The 22,446-nt window shown below is 47.2% G+C and overlaps 1 protein-coding gene across 1 annotated transcript in view; it reads left to right on the plus strand.

The window, feature by feature from the left end:
- Positions 1 to 12,016: 12,016 nt before the first annotated feature.
- Positions 12,017 to 22,446, plus strand: part of mmut (methylmalonyl CoA mutase) — a 78,539-nt gene continuing 68,109 nt past the window's right edge. Inside the window, exon 1 of the mRNA XM_068024395.1 lies at positions 12,017 to 12,511. Coding sequence (XP_067880496.1) covers positions 12,157 to 12,511 — 355 coding nt within the window. The 5' untranslated portion in view covers positions 12,017 to 12,156. The remainder of the gene's footprint in view (positions 12,512 to 22,446) is intronic.

The raw sequence follows: 22,446 nt of genomic DNA on the forward strand, positions 1-22,446 counted from the left end.
GTAGTTATTGTATTTGATGAGAAACCCAGAAGTCATGGGTTTAAATCCTACCATGTAAAACCATGAGACAAAATTCAGTAAATTTAGTAATTTCATAGAATCTTACAACATAGGAGGAGGCCATTTGGCACATCAAACTTGTGTGCTAGCATCAGAAAAATAATCATGGAAGCTAAAACAGAAAATGCTGGAGTACTCAGCAGGTCTGGCAGTAACCATGGACAGAGAAAAAGAGGCTGCCTTGACTCAGAGCTCAAACCTGAGGAATTGTAAATCACTGGTGGAAAGTCTTTATGTGCCCACAGTGCACTCCCTGTAAGGTCAATTTATTCTTCTAAGGTGTGGTACCCAGAACTGCTCACAGTGCTGCAGGTATGCTCTTACCAGGGCTTTGCATAGCTGAAGCATGACTTCTAACCTAAAGGTCTGCAAAGGAAACCTGACTGAGCCCGAATGCCGGACCCGGAAGTAGTACATCAGTACTTTGGGTAAAGGCCTACTACCGACATGTGTCGGGTTCGGGTCAGGTCGCACTTCCGGGTTCGGCATTCGGGCTTGTTCGGGTTTCCTTTGCAGACCTTTACCTCCCATATAAGGCTATCCAACAGGGCATTGCAGTGCTTTATTCTAACCCCTTATATTCTAACCTCTAGATTTAAATGCCAGCATTCCAATAATCATTTTGATTATTTTCTGTACCTGTTCATGCATTTTAATATATGTCCTGGACCCCCAAGTCTGTTTGGCTTTCCACTATTTCGAGTTTTTCACTATTTTCAAAAGTACATTGTTTTATCCTTTTTAGGTTCAACATGGATGACCTTCCATTTGCCTACATTGAAAACTATTTCCCACAGTTTTTCCCATTCATGTAACATATCAATATTTAATTGTAATTTTACATTTCCATCTACACTGTTTACAATACCACCTATTTTTGTGTCCTCGTCAAAATTGGATTTGAGGCTTCCTATCCTATCATCTAAGTCGTTAATGAATACAGTGACTAGTTCAGGCCTAAATGCAGATCCTATTGGGACACCACGAGCCACATCCTGCCTATTACAGTACCTGCCCATTTTTCCTACTTTCTCTCCTTCAACTCAGCCAATTTCCTAACCAGGTCAATAATTTGTCTTCAGTTCCATGAGCTTCAACTTTAGCTAACCATCTCTTATGAGAGACTTTATTAAATACCCTCTGGAAGTCCATACAAATAACAACCACAGACAATTCCCTGTCTATTACATCAATCACCTCTTCAAAAAATTCAATCAGATTTGTCAGGTATGACCTACCCTTTACAAATCCATGCTGGCTCTCTCTGATCAGCTGAAAATTTTCAAGGTGTTCAGTCTCCCTATCCTTAATTATAGACTCTAGCAATTTCCCAACAGATGTTAGGAGAACTGGTCTATAATTCCCTGGTTTTCCTCTCTCACCTTTCTTAAATAGCAGAGTGAGATGTGCAATTTTTCAATCTAAAGGAGTTGTTCCAAAATTGAGATGATTTTGCAAGATTATAGTTAGGGCATCTGTAATGTTCTTCCCTACTTCTTTTAAAACCCTGGAATGGAAACCATCTGATCCTTGGGATTTGTCATTCCTTAAAGCCATTATTTATTTCATTACTGTTATTTTTCTTACATTAATTTTGTTTACATTAATTTATAAGGACTTCCAGGAGGCATTTGATAAAGTCCCTCATAAGAGATTGTTTGTTAGCTGAAGTTCAAGCCCATGAAATTGGCTGAGCAAAAGGAGAATGAGGACTAGCCCTCCGGCACGGGGGTTGTGGCAGGGGTGCCCGGAAAATTCTTCCAGGAGAGGCCCACCTCAGGCCCCGAAGCCAAGAAGGCCCCGTCGCATTTTACCGGTGGTGGCGAGGATTCAGGATGGCCCCACCACTGCACAGCGGCAGAGCCATCATTTGCATACTAAAATGAATTCAAATGCATGTTAATGAACTTATCTGGAACAAGCAGCCATCCCACGCCAATATTCCAGCCGGTGGCTGGAAGTCCCGTGCATTCAGATCCCTGTTTGGGGAACCGAGGTGAGACACTGGTGGGAAGGGGGAGGAGTGTAATTTTCAGGTCATGGGGAGGAGCAGCGAAAACTTGTTTCATTGGCTGAGGGGTTGAAGTGCTAAAGATTTTGAAGTTTGGGGGTGAAAGGTTGGGACCGGCAAAGCATTGTTTTTGGAGGGAGAAGGAAAATGAAACCTTTCTATGTCAATGGGGAGGAGGGGCCTCGCTTGTTTTTTTATTCTGACCTTTCAGATTTTCCCTTTAAAAATGCTAATTTTTTTCTAAGGGCATCAAGCCCTTTATAAATGGCGCTGGCGCCAGCGCAGTGGTGCCAGATGCTGTTGACAGGGATGGAGTGGCTGCCCCCTTTACACATTGGGGTGGCCGCTCTGCCCCCTCCATTTAAATGAGCCCCCGCCCAAAATATCACGGGAGCTCAGCGGCGGCCGCACCATGCGGGCGGACCGCCAACTTCAAAGTGCACCGCTGCAATTTGCAGCACGCTATTAAAATTCAGCCCTGAAAGTCCCCGTTCTCGGCGACGAGCTTGAAACAGTGCGTGGCCCACGTGTGAGATGTGCGCCGTAGAGCCGCCGGGCATCGGCATCGGCGTCTGGCACCACCATGCAGGTACCATTTTTAAAGGGCTTCAAGCCCTTCAGTCAAATTTAAATTTTTAAAGACAAATTTATTTCACAGTGGGATAAAAAAATTAAATAAAAGCTGGATACCCCTCTCCCACAGCACCCCACCTCCGAATGACCACACACTTTATTTTTGGGCCCATCCCACCAAAAAAAAATTTTTCTTCCCAACCCAAACTTTCTCCCCGCCGAACTTCATTACCTTCACCCTTCAATCCCTTCCCACCATCCCCTCAGCCAATAGAAACAGTTGTCCCCACTCCATCCCCCTCTTACCATGCCTCCCGGCCTGGAAATTTCACTCCTCCCCCCCTCCCCAACAGTGCCATGCCTCAGAGATCCAAAGGCGTGGGAGTTCCGGCCACTGGCTGGAATATCGGCATGGGACGGCAATCGGGACAAGGTAGGTGTTTTTGCTTATTGAAATGAAAGTACCGCTTCTGAGCAGCGGGTGGGGCTGCCCTGAGGCCTTGCCACCACTGATAAAATGCAGCGGAGCCTTCCTGGCGTCAAAGCCCGTGGCGCAAAGGCCTGGTCAGGTATAAAATTACAATCCGACCCAGGCCCAAACCGACCACAGCCAAACCGAACCCGACTGGAGTCAGAGTCCTTTCATTTTTTTTCATGCCCGACCCGACTTGGAAATATCAAACATATTATTGAAACAGAAAAAAATCGTGTCAAAACATAGATTAAAAACAATACAAAGCAGTACAGTCCAGTTCGACCTGACCCGAACCGAGCCCGACACAGAATACAGACCCACCTCAACCGAACCTGATACATGTAGTCGGGTTTCGTTGGGTTCACCTCGGGTAGCCAGGCTTTACCGTGGCGGGTCTCTCCCAGAAGGATTTTCCGGGTCCCCCTGCCACAAACCTCAACGTCAGGGTGCTTATAAAAAAAATTCAGCCCCCTGTATCTGATTTAATATTAGTTTCCTTGGGATTTAGAGCTTGCTGACCTCTTCCACTACTGTAGATATTGACACAAAATAATTAAGCAACATGTCCACCATTTTTTTATTTTCATTGACAATATTGCCATCATCAGTTTCTCATTGCTCCCGAGCACCGTCTTTTTCCTAAAAAAATGGTAAAAGATTTGTGTTAATTTTGATATCCCTTGCAGGTTTCTTTTCATACTCCCTTTTTATAGTTCTGTTTTGTTACCCTTTGCTGTTCCTTGCTTCTTTCCCTGTCGCCAGAGCCTGTGCTATATTTTGCATTTTGTATGCTTTTAGTTTTATGTTGTCATTTACCTCTTTAGTTCTCCAGGTTTTCTTTTTTGGAAAGTTGAGCTCTTGCCCCTTAGGGGTATAAACCAGTATTGTATCACATTAAATTATTTTTTGAACACCTCCCACTGATCTTCTGTTGTTTTACCCATTAACAGACTTGTCCAATTTACTGTGGACAGTCTCTGTCTCATCCACTGAAGTCAGTTTTACCTAAAACTAAATCTGAATAGCAGTTTTACGTTTCACCCTTTCAAACATTACATTGAACTCCATCATATTATGATAACTATTCGACAAATATTCATCACCTTTAGCAACTTAACTAAATTCAACTGAGTACTCATTACTAAATCTAATATGACCTTGTTAGTTTCAGGACATACTGAGCTGAACTTTACAGAACCACCACCCCCACCCCCCCACCACCCCCCATCCCCGGCATCAGGGGTCGTGGTAGGGGGGGCCCAGAAAATGCCTCCGGGAGAGGCCCGCCACGGGCCTCGAAGTTGGAAGTCCCTGCCCCATGTTACAGGCAGCGGTGAGGCATCGTGGCGGCACCCCCCCAGCCGCTCGGCGATGGGAGACACATTTACAAATGGTAATTAATGTAAATTAATGAATTACCTGGTGCCGCCGGCCATCCCGCTCCGATATTGTGGTCGGCAGCCGGCGCTCCCATGCCGTCCAATCTCTGACCAGTGATGGATGGCGGAACACTGGTAGAGAAGGGGGAGGAGGTATGTATATCAGTGTGGGAGGAGGGGAGCGGGGTCAAACTTACCTGATTGGTCTAGGGGGTGATGGGAAAGGGTAAAGTTAAAAGTTTCTGACCTTTGGGGGGGTGGGGGAAGCGGGGGGTGGTGGGAGGAGGACAGGTATGCAAGGTGAGTATTTTGTGGGGAGAGAGGGCAAGGGATGAAATATAAGTTTATTGGGGAGGTGGGAGAGGGGCTGGGAACATTAATCTGGGAACAGTAATTTAATAATTTATAAGAAACTTTAAAGCAATGTGCCATTAAAGCTTTAAATGAAAGGTAAGGGCTTGAAGCCCTTTAAAAATGGTGCTGGCACCTGCACAGTGGCACCAGACGCCATTGCCGGGAATGGAGCGCCCGGCCCCTCCACATCATCGGGGCAGTCCACCCCGGCCATGTAAATGGGTCTAATGTCACAAGAGGGTCAATGCCCTACTTAGCTCCACAAAGTGCGAAAGATAATGCTGAAGCATTTGCAACAATTTTCAGCCAGAAGTGCCGAGTTGATGATCCATCTTGGCCTCCTCCTGAAGTCCCCAGCATCACAGATGCCAGACTTCAGCCAATTCGATTCACTCCGCGCGATATCAAGAAACGACTGAAGGCACTGGATACTGCAAAGGCTATAGGCCCTGACAATATTCCGGCAATAGTACTGAAGACCTGTGCTCCAGAACATGCCGCACCCCTAGCCAAGCTGTTCCAGTACAGCTACAACACTGGCATCTACCCCGCAATGTGGAAAATTGCTCAGGTATGTCCTGTACACAAAAAGCAGGACAAGTCCAAACCGGCCAATTACCGCCCCACCAGCCTACTGTCAATCATCAGTAAAGTGATGGAAGGTGTCATCAACAGTGCCATCAAGCGGCACTTGCTTAGCAATAACCTGCTCAGTGACGTTCAGTTTGGGTTCCGCCAGGGCCACTCAGCACCTTACCTCATTACAGCCTTGGTTCAAACATGGACAAAAGAGCTGAACTCAAGAGGTGAGGTGAGAGTGACTGCCCTTGACATCATACCACCATTTGACCGAGTATGGCATCAAAGAGCCCGAGCAAAACTAAGGTCAATGGGAATCCAGGGGAAAACCCTCCACTGGCTGGAGTCATACCTAGTGCAAAGGAAGATGGTTGTGGTTGTTGGAGATCAATCATCTGAGCTCCAGGACATCACTGCAGGAGTTCCTCAGGGTAGTGTCCTAGGCCCAACCATCTTCAGCTGCTTCATCAATGACCTTCTTTCAATCATAAGGTCAGAAGTGGGGATGTTCGCTGATGATTGCACAATGTTCAGCACCATTCGTGACTCCTCAGATACTGAAGCAGTCCGTGTAGAAATGCAGCAAAACTTGGACAATATCCAGGCTTGAGCTGATAAGTGGCAAGTAACATTCGCGCCACACAAGTGCCAGGCAATGGCCATCTCCAACAAGAGAGAATCTAACCATCCCCCCTTGACATTCAATGGCATTACCATCGCTGAATCCCCCACTATCAATATCCAAGGCGCTACCATTGACCAGAAACTGAACTGGAATAGCCATATAAATATCGTGGCTACAAGAGCAGGTCAGAGGCTAGGAATCCTGCGGCGAGTAACTCACCTCCTGACTCCCCAAAGCCTGTCCAACATCTACAAGGCACAAGTCAGGAGTGTGATGGAATACTCTTCACTTGCCTGGATGGGTGCAGCTCCAACAACACTCAAGAAGCTCGACACCATCCAGGATAAAGCAGCCCGCTTGATTGGCACCCCATCTACAAACATTCACTCCCTCCACCGCCGACGCACAGTGGCAGCAGTGTGTACCTTCTATAAGATGCACTGCAGCAATGCACCAAGGCTCCTTAGACAACACCTTCCAAACCCACAACCTCTACGAAGGACAAGGGCAGCAAATGCATGGGAACATTACCACCTGCAAGCTCCCCTCCAAGTCACACACCATCCTGACTTGAAACTATATCGCCGTTCCTTCACTGTCGCTGGGTCAAAATCCTGGAACTCCCTTCCTAACAGCACTGTGGGTGTACCTACCCCAAATGGACTGCAATGGTTCAAGAAGGCAGCTCACCATCACCTTCTCAAGGGCAATTAAATGCTGGCCTAGCCAGCGACGCCCACATCCCATGAATAAATTTTAAAAAGTGCATTTCCAGACAAATTTTAAATGAGTTAAGGGTTTCTGCCACTACTACCCTTTCAGGGAGTGAGTTCCAGACCCCACCACCCTCTGGGTGAAAATATTTTTCCTCATCTCCCTTCTAATCATTCTACCAATCACTTTCAATCTATGCCCCCTAGTCACCGGCTTCTCTGCTGTGGTAAATAGGCCCTTCACATCCACTGTATCTGAGCCCCTCACAATTTTGTACATTTCAATCAAATCTCCCTTCAGCCTTCTCTGTTCCATGGAGAACAATCCCAGCCAATCCAATCTTTCCTCATATTTACCCTTTTCCAGTCCCAGCAACATCCTCGTAAATCTACTCTGTACCCTCTCGAGTGCAATTACATCCTCTCATTCAAAGGGTTGTGAATCTTTGGAATTCTCTACCCCAGAAGGTTGTGGATGCTCCATCACTGAATATATTTAAGGCTGAGTTGAACAAATACTTGGACCCTAAGGGAATCAAGGGATATGGGAAGTGGGCAGGAAAGTGTAACTGAAGCTGAAGATCTGCCATGATCGTATTGAGTGGCAGAGCAAGCTTGACAGGCCATATGGTCTATTCCTGCTCCTATTTCTTATGTTCTGTTCTGAGCAACTGTTGCATGGCACGGAGGTACACAAAGACAGTGTGTATGAGACCCATGCCAGCTGATTTTCACCCCTGCCATGTGCTATCCTTGCAGAGACGAACTTGCCTTGGGACCTTTGCATTGTTACTCCCCTCTGTATACATGCTAACGCTCCTCAGTGCTCATCCTTACAGAGAGCCCAGCACCCGAGACTGTGGCCACCCTACTCTTGCAGCAAAGAGTGCCCAACCTTGCGGGAGGACCAGAGCCACTGGCCAACAATAACTTTCACTCCCCCTCTTCCCTTATCCACTGCTCTCCATGGCTGCCTTTCCATGGCAAGCGATTACACCCCCTCGCATCTCCTTCCACCCACCCCCTCCCCCCCACCTTCCCCCCACCCCTCCCCCACTTTCCCCCACCCCTCACAGTGACCAAAACAACACGGAAGGTAGCAGTTACGGGTTTTAGGTCCAGCTGAACTGGCGTAGAGATTGGGCGCCACAGGTTGCCTTTGTCGCTGGGAGAGGTCATCGCATCTCACTGGACAGCTACTGCCCGCCTCAAACCGGGCAGTCCCCCATCAGAAAGGTTCTGTCCCGCCACAGTCCACCTGCTTCAATGGGTGCTTGGAGCTCAGGGTCATTGCCTGAACTAAACAGCACGACAACAAAAGGAAAGAAGGTACCAGCCCTTCATTTTGCAAGCTGGAACGTCAGAACTATGTGTCCTGTCGGAAGACCTTACACAAATCGACGACTCTCGGAAGAGCGCCATCATTAACAACGAGGTCAGGAAACTCAATGTGGACACTGCAGCACTTCAGGAGACATGCCTCCCTGCGAGCAGATCACTAAGAGAGCAAGACTACACCTTCTACTGGCAGGATAGGGATCCAGAAGAACCAAGACAGCCTGGAGTGGGCTTCGCCATCAGAAACTCCTTGCTCAGCATGATAGAGCCACCTACAAATGGCTCGGAACGCATACTGTCCATCCGACTGCTCACCGCCTCTGGTCCAGTACACCTACTCAGCATCTATGCTCCAACACTCTGCTCCCCACCTGAAGTTAAAGATCAGTTCTACTGAGGAGCTCCATAATATCATTAGTAGCATTCCTAATACCGAACATTTGTTCCTGCTGGCGGTCTTTAACGCCAGAGTTGGGGCTGACCATGACTCATGGCCCTCCTGCCTTTGGCGCTATGACATTGGAAGGATGAATGAGAATGGACAGAGTAAAATAAAAGCAAAATACTGCGGATGCTGGAAATCTGAAATAAAAACAAGAAATGCTGGAAATACTCAGCAGGTCTGGCAGCATCTGTGGAGAGAGAAGCAGAGTTAACGTTTCAGGTATGTGACCCTTCTTCAGAACTAGCAAATATTAGAAATGTAAAAGGTTATAAGCAAGTAAAGTGGGGGTGGGGCAAGAGATAACAAAGGAGAAGGTGTAAAAAGGACAAGGTCACAGAATAGCTGACCAGAGGTCATGGAGCAAAGGCAAACAATATGTTAATGGTGTGTTGAAAGACAAAACATTAGTACAGATAGGGAGTTAATGTACTGAAAATTGAACAGCCACAAGTACAAACATGAAAAAAAAGTGGGTAAGCAAACTGAACAAACTAAGATGAAATAAAATAAAATAATTGACAGAATGGAGAATGGACAGAGACTGCTGGAGTTGTGTACCTATCACAACCTCTGCATCACCAACTCGTTCTTTCAAACTAAACCCTGTCACCATGTTTCATGGAGACACCCAAGATCACGTTGTTGTCACTAGCTGAACCTCATCGTCACAAGGCGAGCCTCTATAAACATTGTTCAAATCACACGCAGCTTCCACAGTGCAGACTGTGACACCGACCGCTCCCTGGTGTGCAGCAAAGTTAGACTCAAACCAAAGAAGCTACATCAATCCAAGCAGAAGGACCGCCCGCGAATCGACACTCAGAATTTCTTACCCACAGCTGTCACAAAAGTTTTTTAATTCACTTGGGAAAGCTCTTCAAAACGCTCCTGCAGGGGATGCTGAGACCAAGTGGGCCCACATTACAGACACCATTGATGATTCAGCAATGACCACCTTTGGCAAACGTGAGAAGCAGAATGCAGACTGGTTTCAATCTCACTCTGAAGAGATGGAACCTGTTACAGCCGCTAAGCGCACTGCACTGCTGAACTACAAGAAAGCCCCCAGCGAGTTAACATCCTTAGCACTTAAAGTCACCAGAGGCACCGCGCAAAGAACAGCCAGGCACTGTGCAAATGACTACTGGCAACACCTATGCAGTCATATTCAGCTGGCCTCTGACACCGGAAACATCAGAGGAATGTATGATGGCATTAAGAGAGCTTTTGGGCCAACCATCAAGAAGATCGCCCCCCACCTCAAGTCTAAATCAGGGGAAATGATCACTGATCAACGCAAGCAAATGGACCACTGGGTGGAGCACTACCGAGAATTGTACTCCAGGGAAAATACTGCCCTCAATGTAGCCCAGTCTCTGCCAACAAAATTGGAACTCAGCAATACCATTGATTCTCTAGCCAATGGAAAAGCCCCTGGAAAGGATGGCATTACCCCTAAAATAATCAAGAGTGCCAAGCCTGCTATACTCTCAGCACTCCACGAACTGCTTTGCCTGTGCTGGGATGAGGGAGCAGTACCACAGGACATGCGCGATGCCAATATCATCACCCTCTATAACAAGGGTGACCACGGTGACTGCAACAACTACCATGCAATCTCCCTGATCAGCAAAGTGGGGAAAGCCTTCGCTTGAGTTGTTTTAAACAAGACTCCAGAAGCTGGCAGAGCGTGTCTACCCTGAGGCACAGTGTGGCTTTCGAGCAGAGAGATCCACCATTGACATGCTGGTCTCCCTTCACCAGCTACAGGAGAAATGCCACGAACAACGGATGTCCCTCTACGTTTGCTTAATAGATCTCACCAAAGCCTTTGACCTCGTCAGACGTGGTCTCTTCAGACTACTAGCAAATGTCCACCAAAGCTACTAAGCATCATCACCTCATTCCATGACAATATGAAAGGCACACTTCAGCATAGCGATGCCTCATCAGATCCTTTTCCTATCCTGAGTGGCATGAAACAGGGCTGTGTTCTCGCACCTACACTGTTTGGGATTTTCTTCTCCCTGCTGCTCTCACATGCATTCAAGTCTTCAGAAGAAGGAATTTTCCTCCACACAAGATCAGATGGCAGGTTGTTCAACCTTTCCCGTCTTAGAGCGAAGACCAAAGTACGGAAGGTCCTCATCAGGGAACTCCTCTTTGCTGACGATGCTGCATTAACATCACACACAGAAGAGTGTCTGCAGAGACTCATCGACAGGATTGCGGCTGCCTGCAATGAATTTGGCCTAACCACCAGCCTCAAGAAAACGAACATCATGGGACTGGACGTCAGAAACGCTCCATCCATCAATATCGGCGACCACGCTCTGGAAGTGGTTCAAGAGTTCACCCACCTAGGCTCAACTATCACCAGTAACCTGTCTCTCGAAGCAGAAATCAACAAGCGCATGGGAAAGGCATCTGCTGCTATGTCCAGACTGGCCAAGATGGTATGGGAAAATGGCGCACTGACACGGAACACAAAAGTCCGAGTGTTTCAAGCCTGTGTCCTCAGTACCTTGCTCTACAGCAGCGAGACCTTGACAACATATGTCAGCCAAGAGCGACTTCTAAACGCAATCCACCGTCGCTGTCTCCAGAGAATCCTTGGCATCAGGTGGCAGGACCGTTATCTCCAACGCAGAAGTCCTCAAGGTAGCCAACATCCCCAGCATATATGCCCTATTGAGCCAGTGGTGCTCGAGATGGCTTGGCCATGTGAGCCGCATGGAAGATGGCAGGATCCCCAAGGACGCATTATACAGCGAGCTGGTCATTGATATCAGGCCCACCGGCCGTCCATGTCTCCGCTTTAAAGACATCTGCAAACACGACATGAAGTCCTGCGACATTGACCACAAGTCGTGGGAGTCAGTTGCCAGCGATTGCCAGAGCTTGCGGACAGCCATAAAGGCAGGGCTAAAGTGTGGCGAGACTCAGCAGTTGGCAGGAAAAGAGACAGCGGTGCAAGGAGAGAGCCAACTGTGTAACAGCCCCAACAACCAACCTTATCTGCAGCGCCTATTGAGCTATTTGAGATACAGACCCTTAGAAAATAGGCAACAGGTTTAGATAGTGGATCTGGATCGGCGCAGGCTTGGAGGGCTGAAGTGCCTGTTCCCGTGCTGTAATTTTCTTTCTTTGTTCTTTGCCTGTGGAAGAGTCTGTCACTCTAGAATTGGCCTTTATAGCCACTCCAGGCGCTGCTCCACAAACCACTGACCACCTCCAAGCGCTTACCCATTGTCTCTCGAGACAAGGAGAGCAAAGAAAGATTACATTTTTAACTATTCCCAGTTCCACACATACTGCCTGGCCTATTGAGTATTTCCAGCACTTTCCATTTCCATCCCTGCTCCATTGGTCTGTGACACTACACATTCCCCGCCCACCCTGTGCACCCAGTAGCTGATGGTAAGTTCCATTGTGATCACGTGTGATTGCGGAGGCTTCGATTGGTCGCAGTTACTCTTCGCCCGGGGGGTTGTTGTTGTTGTTGGAGGGGAGCACTCGCAGTGCGGCCGGATCTTGCTGCCCAGAGTGACGGCGGGGTAGTGGGGTAGTGGGGTAGGGGGGCTCTCACTCAGCAGCTGGCGACATGTTGTGGGCACGCCGACCGCTTTGTCATTTTTTGAGGCTGCGGTGCTCGGGCAAGGAGGCCTCACACCGGGACCGACACTCTTTGCACCCGGAATGGGTCGCTTTAGCCGAGAAGCAGCTGAAGGGGAAGAAAGCCGAAGATCTGATCTGGGAAACGCCGGATGGGATCGCCATCAAACCAGTTTATACCAAGGTGGATACGGCAGACCTTGCCGATGAGCTGCCGGGCATGTGGCCTTACACCCGAGGCCCCTACCCGACCATGTACACCTATAGGCCCTGGACCATCCGGCAATACGCCGGCTTCAGTACGGTGGAGGAGAGCAATCGTTTTTACCGAGACAACATCAAAGGTCAGCTTGTGGTGGTGCGTGTGGGGGGGTGGGCTCGATACGTAAACATTGTGATGTCAACAACTCGCCGTCTGTGACGTCACGCGCGGTGCGGGGCACCCGGCAGCTGCAGGGACAAGGTCGTGGGTGCAGCCAACATTAGACCCAAACTTTAAGCCGGCTTTTTTTTAACAGGTGCACCCTGACCTTCCTTGTTTGTGTTGCCAGTTCCCAACATTTAACTGTTTTTTTCGCCCACTGTTGCATCACCTGCACACCCATAGGCTGTACTGAAGGTGCCACACAAGGAACATTAGGAAAGTTAGGCTAACTGTATTTTCTTAAGTTTATCCAGCTCATTCCTCGAGTAGTTCAATCTTTTGAATGGCCCGATTGTTTTGCCTCTATTCATTTGCCTGATAGATTAATAGTAAATATCTTTTATACATGTTCGAAGTTTATTTTCTTCATTCACCTCCATTTGTGTCCTTCCTTTCTAATATTAGCTTTGTCTGTCTCTGCATGCTACTGTTGCTGAAATCCTCATCCATATCTTGTTCAATTCAAAGCTTCATTTTCTCCCATGCCTCTTCATTCCCTTTTCAAGTTCAACCCAACAAAAATTCAAACTTATCTAGAATTCCCATGTGGATCCCTTTCTCAAACTGCACAGGCTATCTAACCCTCCATTGTATGAATTCTCCTGTCTTAGTTTGGAAATTACCCTGTGTCGCACACCATCCCAGCTCTGCAGTTGTCTTTAAAATTATGTAGCGGCTCCACTTCCCATCTGCCTCTTGTCTGCTGTGCATCTCCCTCCGTCATTGGTCAGTGCTTTCAGCAGTTATGCCTCTTTGATTGAAAACAATAATGATCCAAATACTGCTGTCTGTTAAGACTCTTCCCCTGGTTTAACTACACCAAGTTTGACACACAAAGAACAAAGAACAGTACAGCACAGGAACAGGCCATTCGGCCCTCCAAGCCTGCGCCAATCTTGATGCCTGCCTAAACTAAAACCTTCTGCACTTCCGGGGACCATATCCCTTTATTCCCATCCTATTCATGTATTTGTCAAGATGCCTCTTAAATGTCGCTATCGTACCTGCTTCCACCACCTCCCCCGGCAGCAAGTTCCAGGCACTCACCACCCTCTGTGTAAAGAACTTGCCCCGCACATCCCCTCTAAACTTTGCCCCTCTCACCTTAAACCTATGTCCCCTAGTAACTGACTCTTCCACTCTGGGGGGAAAAAGCTTCTGACTATCCACTCTGTCCATGCCCTCATAACTTTGTAAACCTCTATCATGTCGCCCCTCCACCTCCGTCGTTCCAGTGAAAACAATCCGAGTTTATCCAACCTCTCCTCATGGCTAATGCCCTCCAGACCAGGCTACATCCTGGTAAACCTCTTCTGTACCCTCTCCAAAGCCTCCACGTCCTTCTGGTAGTATGGCGATCAGAATTGCACGCAATATTCTAGGTATGGCCTAACTAAAGTTTTTTAGATTAGATTAGAGATACAGCACTGAAACAGGCCCTTCGGCCCACCGAGTCTGTGCCGAACATCAACCACCCATTGATACTAATCCGACACTAATCCCATATTCCTACCAAACATCCCCACCTGTCCCTATATTTCCCTACCACCTACCTCTACGAGTGACAATTTATAATGGCCAATTTACCTATCAACCTGCAAGTCTTTTGGCTTGTGGGAGGAAACCAGAGCACCCGGAGAAAACCCACACAGACACAGGGAGAACTTGCAAACTCCACACAGGCAGTACCCGGAATCGAACCCGGGTCCCTGGAGCTGTGAGGCTGTAGTGCTAACCACTGTGCCGCCCCGCAGTTCTGTACAGCTGCAGCATGACTTGCCAATTTTTATACTCTATGCCCCGACCGATGAAGGCAAGCATGCCGTATGCCTTCTTGACTACCTTATCCACCTGCGTTGCCACTTTCAGTGACCTGTGGACCTGTTCGCCCAGATCTCTCTGCCTGTCAATACTCCTAAGGGTTCTGCCATTTACTGTATACTTCCCACCTGCATTAGACCTTCCAAAATGCATTACCTCACATTTGTCCGGATTAAACTTCATCTGCCATTTCTCCACCCAAGTCTCCAATTGATCTATATCCTGCTGTATCCTCTGACAATCCTCATCACTATCCACAACTCCACCAACCTTTGTGTCGTCCGCAAACTTACTAATCAGACCAGCTACATTTTCCTCCAAATCATTTATATATACTACAAACAGCAAAGGTCCCAGCACTGATCCCTGCGGAACACCACTAGTCGCATCCCTCCATTCAGAAAAGCACCCTTCCGCTGCTACCCTCTGTCTTCTATGACTGAGCCAGTTCTGTATCCATCTTGCCTACTCACCTCTGATCCCGTGTGACTTCACCTTTTGTACCAGTCTGCCATGAGGGACCTTGTCAAAGGCTTTACTGGTTCATATAGATAACATCCACTGCCCTTCCTTCAAACAGGTAGCTTCTTCCCAAACCAATCACCTACCTGCTTGCCTGTGATGTTTGAAGCTATGTTTGATTTAAATTAAATTAAATTTAAAGCTTACCTGTGTACTCACCCCGGCAGCTCTCTGTTTCCCTGCTCTCTCTGTTGATTGTCATACAGTCATAGAGTTATACAGCACAGAAACAGGTCCTTCGGCCCATCGAGTCCGTGCCGGCCATCAAGCACCTAACTATTCTAGTCCCATTTTCCAGCAATTGGCCTGTAGCCTTGTATGCTCAAGTGCTCATCTAAATACTTCTTAAATGTTGTGAGGGTTCCTGCCTCTACCACCTCTTCAGGCAGTGCGTTCCAGATTCCAACCACCCTCTGGGTGAAAAAAAATTTCCTCTAAACCTCCTGCCCCTTACCTTAAATCTATGACCCCTAGTTATTGACCTCTCCGCTAAGGGAAAAAGTTTCTTCCTATCCAACCTATCGATGCCCCTCATAATTTTGTATGCCTCAATCATGTCCCCCCTCATCCTTCTCTGTTCTAAGGAAAACAGCCCTAGCCTTTTCAGTCTCTCTTCATAGCTGAAATGCACCAGCCCAGGCAACATCCTGGTGAATCTCCTTTGCACCGTCTCCAGTACAATGTGGTTGTTGCCAGGCAACCAGAATGCACTTTGGCTTACAGTCTCCGGAGCTTGCTGCCTTAAAGAAGTACTGATATTTTACAGCCTTAAAGGTGCACCGCAATATTTCCCGAGGAGGAAAATAAAAAGACAGGATTGGGCATTTGGGATAAATGTGTTTGAACTATCCTTCAGTAAATGCAGCCTGTCTCTTATGGTTTACAGAACTGCATTGTACCAATGCCAAATAAGCAAGCTTCGTTTCAGTTCCTCTTTAAATGTACTGATATCTATATGGTCGATCCAGTGACGCCACCATCCCTTGAACGAATAAAAAAAAAACAAAGCCTATCTGCTTGACTACCTTCCTATATTTAAAGACTTCCATCTGTACAGAACATAGGCCAGATCTTGCTGGAAAAATGACGGTGTGTTAACAGGGCATGCCATTAATAATGCACAAATCGGCCAGGAAATCCAGGGGATCAAGAGATTTGCCATGAGCTGTGAATCTCCAGAACTTGCTGGTTGATTTATGCCGTTCGCTGTTTACTTTGCACACATGGCACCTGACCTTTACCCTCCCTGTCATTTTTAAGGAATTAAAGTCATAGTCATTTATGGCACAGAAGGAGGCCATTCTGTTCATCGAGTCCATGTCAGCTCTCTGCGGAGCAATCCAGTCAGTCCCACTCCCCTGCTCGAACCCTGTAGTCCTGTAAGTTTATTTCCTTCAAGTGTTCGTTTAATTTCCTTTTGAAGACATTGATTGCCTCCACTTCCACCACCCTTGGAGACAGCAAGTTCCAGTTTATTACCACTCACTTCACTGCATTAAAAAAAAAGTTCTTTCTGACATTCCCCCTGCATCTCTTGCCCAAAACCTTCAATCTGTGTCCTCTAGCCCTTGTACCATCAGTTAATTGGAATAGTTTTTCCTTGTCTAACTTATCTAAGCCTGTCATAATCTTGCACACATCTATCAAATCTCCCCTCAATCTCTTTTTTTGCTCAAAGGAGAACGACCCCAGTTTTTCCAACCTAACCTTGTAATTAATATCCTCCATCCCTGGAACCATTATGGTAAATCTCCTCTGCACTCTCTCTCAAGGACCCTCACATTCTTCCTGAAGTGTGGTGACTAGAACTGGATGCAGTACTGCAGTTGGGGCCAAACCAGAGCTTTAAAAAGGGTCAGCATAACTTCCCTGCTTTTGTATTCCATGCCTCTATTTGTGCTTTGCTAACCAGTCTCAATATGTCCCACCACCTTTGCTGGATCTGCACTTTCATTGCCCATTAAAGTTGTTGCAGAAAGTTACAGATATGATTTTAACACCATAAATACTGTAAATGATTGGCATTCTATTAACAATGATCACATCAACCTCTCTGGCCTTGAAATTGGACAGTATAAGCTGTTTCATCTCATTTCTGCATTTGTTAAAAAGTATAAGATTTTAGATCTTTGTTTTTGCCTTACTTTTCCTTCGTCTCTTTCTCTCTCTCAATCTGATCTTTCCCCCCCTCTCTCTTTCTCTTTCTATACCTGATTTGACTCAAATTCCCCTTCCTTCTCCCTTGTTCCTATTTCTTTTTCAATCCTTAAATTTTATGGGTCACAAAGTATTTACAACACAAAAGCAGGCCATTTCACCCCATAGGTCTGGTATTTATGCTCTACACAGACCTTCTCTCACCCTTCTTTGTCTAACCCCACCAGCATGCTCTTCTATTCCTTCCTCTCCATGTACTTATCTAGCTTCCTGTAAATGCATGTATGTTAGTCGCCTCACATACTCCTTGTAGTAGTGAGTTCCATGTTTTACCACACTCGGTAAAGACGTTTGTCCTGAATTTCCTATTCACTTATTAGTGACTGTCATATATTTATAGCCCCTAGTTTTCATCTCACCCACAAGTGGAAACATCATCCCTTCATCTATCCCTATCAAGCTCTTTTATAATCTTAAAGACCTCTGTCAGGTAACTCCCCACTCTTCTCTTTTATAGAGAAAGGGGCCTCCAGCCTGTTCAATCTTTCCTGAATATTTGGTGAGGTGAGAGTGACTGCCCTTGACATCAAGGCAGCATTTGACCGAGTATGGCATCAAGGAGCCCTAGCAAAACTAAGGTCAATGGGAATCGGGGAAAATTCTCCGCTGGCTGGAGTCATACCCAGCGCAAAGGAAGATGGTTGTGGTTTTTGGAGGTCAATCATCTGAGCTCCAGGACATCACTGCAGGAGTTCCTCAGGGTAGTGTCCTCGGCCCAACCATCTTCAGCTGCTTCATCAATGACCTTCCTTCAATCATATGGTCAGAAGTGGGGATATTCGCTGATGATTGCACAATGTTCAGCACCATTCGTGACTCCTCAGATACTGAAGCAACCTGTGTAGAAATGCAGCAAAACTTGGACAATATCCAGGCTTGGGCTGATAAGTGGCAAGTAACATTCGCACCACACAAGTGCGAGGCAATGACCATCTCCAACAAGAGAGAATCTGACCATCTCCCCTTGACATTCAACAGCATTATCATCGCTGAATCCCCCACTATCAACATCCTAGGCGCGACCATTGACCAGAAACTGAACTGGAGTAGCCATATAAATAGAGTGGCTGCAAGAGCAGGTCAGAGGCTAGGAATCCTGTGGCGAGTAGACAGTTGACAGGGCAAAGTTGCAGCCAGTATGTTGGATTGAAGTGTGTCTATTTTAACGCAAGAAGTGTCAGAAATAAGGGTGATGAACTTAGAGCATGGATCAGTGCTTGGAGCTACGATGTTGTGGCCATTACGGAGACGTGGATATCACAGGGGCAGGAATGGATGTTGGATGTTCCGGGGTTTAGATGTTTCAAAAGGAATAGGGAGGGAGGTAAAAGAGGTGGCGGAGTGGCATTGTTAATCGGGGATAGTATCACAGCTGCAGAAAGGGAGGTCGTCGAGGAGGGTCTGTCTACTGAGTCATTATGGGTGGAAGTCAGAAACAGGAAAGGAGCAGTCACTTTGTTGGGAGTTTTCTATAGACCCCCCAATAGCAGCAGAGACATGGAGGAACAGATTGGGAGGCAGATTTTGGAAAGGTGCAGAAGTAACAGGGTTGTTGTCATGGGTGACTTCAACTTTCCTACTATTGATTGGAACCTCCTTAGTGCAAATAGTTTGGATGGAGCAGTTTATGTCAGGTGTGTCCAGGAAGGTTTTCTGACTCAATATGTAGATAGGCCGACTAGAGGGGAGACTATAACAAGAAATGCTGGATTCACTCAGCAGGTCTGGCAGCATCTGTGGAAAGAGAAGCAGAGTTAACGTTTCGGGTCAGTGACCCTTCTTCGGAACTGACAAATATTAGAAAAGTCACAGATTATAAACAAGTGAGGTGGGGGTTGGGCAAGAGATAACAAAGGAGAAGGTGCAGATTGGACCAGGCCACAATCTGTACCTTCTCCTTTGTTATCTCTTGCCCAACCCCCACCTCACTTGTTTATAATCTGTGACTTTTCTAATATTTGTCAGTTCCGAAGAAGGGTCACTGACCCGAAACGTTAACTCTGCTTCTCTTTCCACAGATGCTGCCAGACCTGCTGAGTGAATCCAGCATTTCTTGTTTTTGTTTCAGATTTCCAGCATCCGCAGTATTTTGCTTTTATTATAGAGGGGAGACTATGTTGGACTTGGTGCTTGGCAACGAACCAGGCCAGGTGGCAGATCTCTCGGTGGGAGAGCATTTCGGTGATGGTGATCGCAACTCCCTGACCTTTACTATAGTCATGGAGAGGGACAGGAGCAGGCAGGATGAGAAAATATTTAATTGGGGGAGGGGGAATTACAATGCTATTAGGCAGGAACTGGGGACCATAAATTGGGAACAGATGTTCTCGGGGAAATGCACGACAGAAATGCGGAGGTTGTTTCGGGAGCACTTGCTGCGACTGCTGGATAGGTTTGTCCCGATGAGGCAGGGAAGGGATGGTAGGGTGAAGGAACCTTGGATGACAAGAGATGTGTAACAGCTAGTCAAGAGGAAGAAGGAAGCTTACTTAAGGTTGAGGAAGCAAGGATCAGCCAGGGCTCTAGAGGGTTACAAGGTAGCCAGGAAGGAACTGAAGAATGGACTTAGGAGAGCTAGAAGGGGACATGAAAAAGTCTTGGCGGGTAGGATTAAGGAAAATCCCAAGGCGTTCTACATTTATGTGAGGAACAAGAGGATGGCCAGAGTGAGGGTAGGGCCGATCAGGGATAGTGGAGGGAACTTGTGCCTGGAGTCGGAGGAGGTAGGGGAGGTCCTAAATGAATACTTTGCTTCAGTATTCACTAGTGAGAGGAACCTGGTCGTTTGTAAGGACAGCGTGGAACAGGCTGATATGCTCAAACAGGTTGAGGTTAAGAGGGAGGATGTGCTGGAAATTTTGAATGATATGATGACAGATAAGTCCCCGGGGCCAGACGGGATATACCCAAGGATATTACGGGAAGCGAGGGAAGAGATTGCCGCGCCTTTGGCGATGATCTTTGCGTCCTCGCTGTCCACTGGAGTAGTACCAGATGATTGGAGGGTGGCAAATGTTGTTCCCTTGTTCAAGAAAGGGAATAGGGATAACCCTGGGAATTATAGACCAGTCAGTCTTACGTCGGTATTGGGCAAATTATTGGAGAGGATTCTGAGAGACAGGATTTATGATTACTTGGAAAAGCATGGTTTGATTAGAGACAGTCAGCATGGCTTTGTGAGGGGCAGGTCATGCCTCACAAGCCTTATTGAATTCTTTGAAGATGTGACAAAACACATTGATGAAGGAAGAGCAGTGGATGTGGTGTATATGGATTTTAGCAAGGCGTTTGATAAGGTTCCCCGTGGTAGGCTCATTCAGAAAGTAAGGAGACATGGGATTCAGGGAAAGTTGGCTGTCTGGATACAAAATTGGCTGGCCCATAGAAGTCAGAGGGTGGTAGTAGATGGAAAGTATTCAGCATGGAGCTCGGTGACCAGTGGTGTTCCACAAGGATCTGTTCTGGGACCTCTGCTCTTTGTGATTTTTATAAATGACTTGGATGAGGAAGTGGAAGGCTGGGTTAGCAAGTTTGCCGATGACACGAAGGTTGCTGGAGTTGTGGATAGTGTGGAATGCTGTTGTAGGTTGCAACGGGACGTTGACAGGATGCAGAGCTGGGCTGAGAAGTGGCAGATGGAGTTCAACCTGGAAAAGTGTGAAGTGATTCATTTTGGAAGGTCGAATTTGAATGCGGAATACAGGCTTAAAGACAGGATTCTTGGTAGTGTGGAGGAACAGAGGGATCTTGGGGTCCATGTCCATAGATCGCTCAAAGTTGCCATCAAGTTGATAGGGTTGTTAAGTAGATGTATGGTGTGTTGGCTTTCATTAACAGGGGGATTGAGTTTAAGAGCCGCGAGGTTATGCTGCAGCTCTGTAAGGCCCTGGTTCGACCACACTTGGAATATTGTGTTCAGTTCTGGTCGCCTCATTATGGGAAGGATGTGGAAGCTTTAGAGAGGGTGCAGAGGAGATTTACCAGGATGCTGCCTGGACTGGAGGGCATGTCCTACGAAGAAAGATTGAGGGAGCTAGGGCTTTTCTCATTGGAGCGAAGAAGGATGAGAGGTGACTTGATAGAGGCGTACAAGATGATGAGAGGCATAGATAGAGTGGATAGTCAGAGACTTTTTCCCAGGGTGGAAAGGGCTATCACCAGGGGGCATAATTTTAGGGTGATTGGAGGAAGGTTTCGGGGAGATGTTAGAGGTAGGTTCTTTACACAGAGAGTGGTGGGTGCGTGGAATGCGCTGCCAGCGGTGGTAGTAGAAGCAGATACATTAGGGGCATTTAAGCAACTCTTGGATAGGTACATGGATGATAGTAGAATGAAGGGTAGTTAGTTACTTAGATCTTAGAGTAGGTTAAAGGTTCAGCACAACATCGTGGGCCGAAGGGCCTGTACTGTTCTATGTTCTATGAGTAACTCACTTCCTGACTCCCAAAGCCTGTCCACCATCTACAAGGCACAAGTCAGGAGTGTGATGGAATACTCTCCACTTGCCTGATGGGTGCAGCTTCAACAACACTCAAGAAGCTCGACGCCATCCAGGATAAAGCAGCCTGCTTGATTGGCACCCCATCTACAAACATTCACTCCCTCCGTCACCGAAGCACAGTGGCAGCAATGTGTACCATCTACAAGATGCACTGCAGCAATGCAGCAAGGCTCCTTAGACAATACCTTCCAAACCTGCGACCTCTACCAACTAGAAGGACAAGGGCAGCAAATGCATAGGAACACCACCACCTGCAAGTTTCCCTCCAAGTCTCACACCATCCTGACCTGGAACTTTATCGCCGTTCCTTCACTGTCGCTGGGTCAAAATCCTGGAACTCCCTTCCTAACAGCACTGTGGGTATACCTACCTCAAATGGACTGCAGTGGATCAAGAAGGCAGCTCACCACCACCTTCTCAAGGGCCATTAGGGATGGGCAATAAATGCTGGCTTCGCCAGCGCTGCCCACATACCTGAATGAATATTTAAAAAAAAGCTCGGTGTATCCTCTCAGTTCTGCTATCATTCCAGTAAATGCTTTTTTGCGCCTTCTCCAATGCCTTCTGTGCCCTCGTTATAATACGGAGACCAGAGCTGTTCATTGTACTCAAGTGTGGTCTAACCAAGGTTCTATACAAGCTTAACATAACCTCTCTGCTTTTCAGTTCTATCCCTCCAGAAATGAACCCCAGTACTTGCTTTTATTTTTCTGGCCTTATAGCAAGGGTCAGGTTCAGATTGGGTTGGGTCTTTCTTCCGGGGCCAGCATTTGGACTCTGGTCAGGTCGGGCTG

This window comes from Heterodontus francisci, chromosome 3, assembly GCF_036365525.1.
Source record: "Heterodontus francisci isolate sHetFra1 chromosome 3, sHetFra1.hap1, whole genome shotgun sequence".
In the NCBI taxonomy this organism is placed as follows: Eukaryota; Metazoa; Chordata; class Chondrichthyes; order Heterodontiformes; family Heterodontidae; genus Heterodontus; species Heterodontus francisci.